General features: G+C 43.3%; 1 protein-coding gene across 1 annotated transcript; it reads right to left on the reverse strand.

Annotated features, from left to right (window-relative positions):
* Positions 1-252: 252 nt before the first annotated feature.
* Positions 253-4,461, reverse strand: TMEM126A (transmembrane protein 126A). The gene is made up of 4 exons (XM_010073767.1): positions 4,338-4,461; positions 1,319-1,512; positions 684-798; positions 253-505 (listed from the first exon to the last, which is right to left on the reverse strand). The coding sequence occupies exons 1-4, from the start codon at positions 4,451-4,453 to the stop codon at positions 301-303; spliced, it is 630 nt and encodes a 209-aa protein (XP_010072069.1). The 5' UTR covers positions 4,454-4,461; the 3' UTR covers positions 253-300.
* Between the last annotated feature and the right edge of the window lie 2,139 nt (positions 4,462-6,600).

The following is a 6,600-nucleotide window of genomic DNA, read 5'->3' on the forward strand; positions in this document are numbered from 1 at the left end:
AATTTTTCAATAATACTCATTTGTACAGCTTCTAAAAGATCACCTTAGACCCAAACACTAAGCAAGCAATATAAATGCTTTTTTTCCCTCATTTCCGAATAAAAACACTTGTCCTTATAAAGCTATTATTCAGCTGTACATACTAAGCCAGACATAATGAAAAACTTAAATTGCATTTAAGTTCAGAAGTGAAAAGAATGCCAGTGCACTTTGTTTTTCTATTAAAAAAAGACATCAAGCAACAACTTTTCTTTGTTTATTATGGTTACTTATCCAAGGCAATTGAAAAGCTGCTTAACTTCATGCTTGTAGCTCTTCAGGATCCCTGCCAGTGTTCATCTGCTGCAGTATTTTAACGTATATTCCGTGATGTTTAGTGGCAAGATATAATCCAGTTAGAACCTGTACAAGTACAGCAAAACTCATCTTTCTAAAGACAGGCCGAGCAGTTGTGAGCCAGAAGCGTAATAGATTTTTTTTCCCTGGCAGGGGGGATGATGAATACCTAAACAACATAAACAGTGGGAGAAACTTATTTTTTCGCTTCCAATTTAACCATCAATATTTAACATTAAAGTAATTAAAAATATTTAGGTAGATACTCATTCTTTCAGAATTTAAACTGAGAACTGAAGATTTGACCAACAAATATATTTCACTCATTGCAAGTTAAGAAGACGTACCTGGCTGCAAGGCTTGCGTTCATGGGGAGAGCCAGGAAAATGGGATAGAACCCACCCATGACGGCCCCTATCAGTCCTCCTCTGACCACAGCACAGACCTCACAGTTTAGGTCACCTGCACAACAAACAGTATTTCACTGTCTGTGTTCACGTAGTTCCAACACATCAATGTATAAGCTGCGTGCAGCAACACAGAAACAGGCGCTCGGCAGAAACAGCCACGTAAGAAATTTTGAAGGGAGAAGTCTTCATTTTGGGGTGGGAGGGCGGGGAGAGGAAATCACCCATGAAGAATTTATCACTCTAAATTTGACCTTCAAATGAAATCATACAGATGAGGGAAACTGAACCACTTTATTGCAATCACTTGCAAGTGAAAAATGATAAAAATCAGTGATGCATAACAGTTGGGTTTATAAACATATATAAATACACTATGTATCTCCTTCACACTCAACTTCAAGAACTCATTGCTGCTCCATGCATTAGATAATCAGTTTTTCAAACCCTGCTTTACAAACTGAGGGTTTTCAATACCACAACAGTTCAAGACCACAGTTAAAAGCTCCTCTAGTGTTAACACTGTGTACAGAAAGCAAAGCCCTTTTGAAAACAAGGAATAATGAGGTTTTTACCTGAAAATAAAGGCTCCCGCACAAACACTTCATAAACTGCTGCTGTTGAAAGAAAGGGAACAACAGCCATCGGCAAAGCAGAAATGAAGGCAGCCCTTCTGACGTGCAGGATGTTCCTGAAGAAATTATTTGCCGCTAAACCGCATACGCTTGAATTTGCTGCGAGGAAGTATGATCCATGATTACAAAGGTTCCTGTGAAAGAAGGAAAGTCACTTCAGCAACTGAGAACTGTAAAAAAAGTTTCATTTACTCCGTGCTACAATTAATTTCTGAATATCCTGCAATAAGAGGTAAGAGATGTAAATCTCGCGCTGTTGCAAAATGGAGAGCAACTACTTTGAAAAGCAACCAGTACAGCACCCATTGCTACATGCCTGAGTTTATATAGCTCGAGAATAAAGTGACAGAAAGGCTGAGAAGCCTTTTCTACAGTTTTGTTATTATGGCTAATGAAATTTGCTCTCCTAATCAGCATGTTTCTAAGGAGAATTTTTTCTCAAAAGATATTTAAAAAAAAAAAAAGAAAAACCACCACAGCTAGCTCCTGTAATCAGCCTTGTTTTAGCCTGCTTACCCCCAAAGTATAGGTTTAGTTTCAACAGAAGAGCTTACAGAACAGACCAAGTGGGACACCTATGACAACTGAGACATGCAGTAACAATCTCAGCAGCTGCTCACACATCATTTGTAGTGATTCTGTAGGCTGAAGCCTTCCCTGCATGCACGGAACACGTGAATTTAAGGTCCTGCCTTGCCAGGAGGTTACAGTAGTTAAAGGTTACATATTAGTTTACAGAACTGGAGCTTCTGTTTTTTCCCTTGATAACAGAGGGACTGGAGTCTGTTATTTACCATGTTTTTAACATACGGTTTAGAGCAGCTACTCCTGTTCGAATCTGTAAAATGGTCAAGGCAGAAGAGAACAAAGTCTGGTCAAAGATAGTCAGCGTTTAATATCCTGACAAACAGTTCCCATCTGAAAACATTCCAACACAGCAGGGTACCATCAGAGAGGGAATGGGAAAATGTGCCAATTTTACAAGCCTGATGAGCAGTTTGTGATTTATTACATTTGACTCGCAGAAGGAAGTTGTGCATTATCTTTAGCGATGTACCTGGCATTGTCAGTTGATAAGTGGAAACAACTCTTTGCTTTAGGTTTCCACAAATCTAAAATTCCTGGAATGACAACTTTTGCCAGGCAAAGCAATTAACTGGAAGGCACTCAGATTCTGAGCCTGTGCCAATATTATTTTGTTAAGAGTGTACTTTTAAAGTGCATCATAAGTTGGATTTGTCACTAAAGCCCCAAATAAAATAAAAATACTTAACTGGTCACAAAATTTATGCTGGGTCATATTTATTTGCAAAATTATCAAGTGTGACCATCTCTAAATCATTTAGCAATTGAAATACATTATTCTTAAAAATCCCTCTACTTAAAATTCTTCTACACTGTAATGCTTACAAATCATACAAAAACCCCTTAGAGATGTAGGCGCTAATCTTGCAATCTAAAGCACTAAAAACATCTGACATCAATAACACCAACTATTTCTCATTATGAATAGGCAAATACTTTCATTCTTGGTACATACCAGATTTTCAAGCATGCAAATAAGCTAGTAACAATTAAATTCTGATGCTATATAGCGAAGAACTTCACTGGTCAGATATCCCTCTTGCCCTTACTTAGGAGCTATGATTCTTTTTTTGGTGTTTTGTTTTTTGTTTTAAAAAAAGAACAGAAAATACTTAGGCTTACTGATGTACAGACCTGCCACACTGCACGAAAGGGAGGATGGAAGGGTTGTGTTTGGTTTGGGATTTTTGTTTGTTGTGTTTGGGAGTTTTGTTTTTTTAAGTACTACCTCCCTAGTGTTAAAAACAAGAGCTGTGGTGAACAGGAACTCTGTGTCTGACTGCAGCATGCTTCCTCTTCCCTTCCAGCCATTAGCGACCTCCCTCTGGACACACAAACTTTAAGTCCTGCCAGGGCCCTTTCAAATGAAGGCTCACGGCCCTGGCAGCTCTTTCTTTCCAAGGCCCAACAGTCCCTCAGCACCACGGCTTCTATCAAGACGTTACCACATCACCACTGAGGTATCTGCCTCCCCCTTAGCTCCCCAGCTCTTCTGGGGAACAAGAAATGTCCTAAGTTGAATATGAGGGCAGCAGATCCCACACAAAGCTGCACCGTTGACTGTAATAGGAGGGATAAAGCCTTGGTGTTTTTCTTTCTCACCTGTGTGGGGAGGCCCTGCGTTACTACCTGCCGTTTGTTTAGCCAGCAATTTAGTCCTATTAAAAAAAAAAAGCTTCTGATTACTCTTAGTTATACAGAACTTATCCAAGATGATACACACGTGCAAACGGCTCCTTACAGAACCAGCTCAGGTTCAGCAAGGTTTTGCAGTGAAACGCAGTATCACAAAACACAAAAAGGTTGTTTGAGAGGCCCAGAAGGCACTGAGCTGGTTTTGTGCTGCACAAAACCCTGCGGGTGAGCCTGCATGACTCTGGCTGACTCGTCCACCACCTGGATACCTCAGTCTCGCCTTCCTGAAACGGGGAGCAATGCAGAATGAAATGCAGAAAACTAGCAGGTTGATGTTCTCTCAGTTCTGGCCCCAGGCCAGCCCTGCTGGACACAAGATGACTCCTCCAGAATCACAAGACTATCTGCCTTATGCTCTCCAACATTTCAGTTTCCTAGAAAATTTATTAGCTCTAGCACAGGACTGTATGAATGCTCTGAGCCAGTCAGGGCTGTCCTGACTGCATTGAGGAGCACGTACCAGAAACCAGCTGAGCAGGACCGGAGAGAACAGCAAACTAACCATATTTGAAAAACACAAAACAAGTTTTCTGTTCTGGATAATAATAAGCATCCTCACAATTAAATATTTTTGTAACTGCAAGGAAGATTTGCAATACAAGAGTATGGGAAAAGAAAAGCCTCCAAAAAACTTGAAATGTTCAATGTACTTATCTTCATTTATTTTACCAGCACTTACTGATCTGCTTTAGGAAGCTCATTGAGCACCTTTTGTATGACTTCCACCCGCTTAAATCTTTCCAAAAATAGTCTTTGCTGAGGAGAATCTAGTTCAAAAAACTCTCTTCCTGTCATCTTGAAGTCCTGGATCATAAGGAACAAACAAACAAACAAGTTTATTCAAAGTTATGCAGCTCCAGTATGTATCAAATAAATATTTAGACTCTTCTGGTGCTATGCAGTCACAAATACATTTCCTGTTTTTCATGGCAGAGTTTTCAGATGCCAAGGGCACAATCCAGCTACAGAAGTACATGGTATTTATGACTACATGAACCCTAAAGAACTGTTTTCTTCAGTGATGTTCCAGCTGTGGTTTGACAATTGCTCTAAGCAACCTTAAGTACTCGCTGTGATGAAAATGGGAGTGTCTCACCCTCCAGATAATCCTGCCTGAGCACATCCAGCCCTAGAGCCATACAGCAGCCTGGATCAGGAAATTCACAGGTGAAAACTACTCAGAAGAACAACAGGCAGTGTACTTGTTTTTTCCAGCTGGATCACCTTCTAACACAACAATCCCTGACACATGTAGCACAAGGGAGTACACTAATGGGACAACAGTTTTTCGCAGTTCTCCAGGTTTAAATTGACTTAACTGTCAAATAGAACTGCAGGAAAAAAACCCAAATCAATCCATACTTTGTAAAGATTTAAAGAAATCATGAAGACACCTGCTTTTATATTTCGCAGTTAAGGACTTTTTCTTATTGGTACTCTTAGCTGGAGACATACATCAAGTCAGAAAGCATACAGCTGTACATACATCAGGTTTACACGGCAAGGTTTTGGTAGCTGGGGGTGGGGCGGGGCACGGTACAGAGGTGGCTGCTAGAAGCTTCCCCCATGTCCAATAGACAATGCCAGCCAGCCCCAAGCCAGACCCACTGCTGGCCCAGGCCGAGCCCATCAGTGATGGTGGTAGTGCCTGTGGGATAACATATTTAAGAAGGGGAAAAAATAGTTGCGCAACAGCAGACAGAAGAGAGGAGGGAGAATATGTGAAACAGCTCTGCAGACACCAAGGCCAGTGAAGAAGGAGGAGGTGCTCCAGGCACTGGAGCAGAGATTTCCCTGCAGCCCATGGTGAGGGAGCTGTGCCCTGCAGCCATGGAGGCAACGGTGGAGCAGATCTCCACCTGCAGCCATGGAGGACCCCACACCAGAGCAGGTGGATGCCTGAAGAAGGCTGTGACCTTGTGGGGAGCTTGTGCTGGAGCAGGCTTTCTGGCAGGACTTGTGACCCCACAGGGGACCCACAATGGAGCAGTCTGTTCCTGGAGAACTGCACCTTGTGGGAAGGACCCACACTGGAGAAGTTCAAAAAGGACTGTCTCCTGTGGGAAGGACCCCATGCTGGAGCAGGGGAAGAGTGTGAGGAGGAAGGAGCAGAAGAGATGATATGTGATGAACTGACCACAACCCCCATTCCCTGTCCCCCTGTGCCACTTGGGGGAAGGAGGCAGAGAATTCAGGAGGGAAGTTGAGCCAGAAGGGAAGGGTGGGAGGAAGGTGTTCTTAAGATTTGTTTTGATTTCTCATTACTCCACTCTGATTTGATTGGTAATAAATTAAATTGATTTCCCCAAAGTCTAGTCTGTTTTGTCTGTAGTGCTAATTGGTGAGTGATCTCCCTGTCCTTATCTTCATAGAATCACAGAATGGTTTGGGTTGGAAGAGACCTTGAAGACCCATCTAGTTCCAACCCCCCTGCCATGGGCAGGGACACCTCCCACTAGCCCAGGTTGCTCAAAGCCTCATCCAGCCTGGCCTTGAACCCCTCCAGGGATGGGGCATCCACAGCTTCTCTGGGCAACCTGGGCCACTGCCTCACCACCCTCACATCTTGACCCAGGAGCTTTTAATCACATCTTCTCCCCTGTCCTGTTGATGGAGGGGGAGCGAGAGAGCAGCTTGCTGGGCACCTGGCAGCCACCCAAGGTCAACCCACCACAACAGCTTTGATTTAACCTGGTATTCAGTGCTTCAAACGGTTTTCCCTGGAGGAAAGTTTCCCAGACTTACTTTGCCAGTCATACTTACCTGAAGTTTCTTTTATAACTTGGAGGCTGTGTCCCAAGGCCTGTGTTCGCTTTGACTGGGGCTCGGCGGGAGCGCAGGGAGCAGGGACCGGCGGCAGGACCTCACCCGGGATCTGCGAGGCTGGCGCCAGCTCTGAGGCCTCTCGCTTCGCCCTGTGGAGAAGGCAGGTCTCCAGCCTT

This window comes from Pterocles gutturalis, unplaced genomic scaffold, assembly GCF_000699245.1.
Source record: "Pterocles gutturalis isolate BGI_N339 unplaced genomic scaffold, ASM69924v1 scaffold36767, whole genome shotgun sequence".
NCBI classification, from domain to species: domain Eukaryota; kingdom Metazoa; phylum Chordata; class Aves; order Pterocliformes; family Pteroclidae; genus Pterocles; species Pterocles gutturalis.

Coding starts and splice junctions, on each gene's coding strand:
- TMEM126A (XM_010073767.1), bottom strand. CDS start 4,453: ATGACAGGAAGAGAGTTTTTTGAACTAGATTCTCCTCAGCAAAGACTA. Junction 799..1,318: donor GCGGGAGCCTTTATTTTCAG/GTAAAAACCTCA, acceptor TTTGTTGTGCAG/GTGACCTAAACTGTGAGGTC. Junction 506..683: donor AACGCAAGCCTTGCAGCCAG/GTACGTCTTCTT, acceptor TATGTTGTTTAG/GTATTCATCATCCCCCCTGC.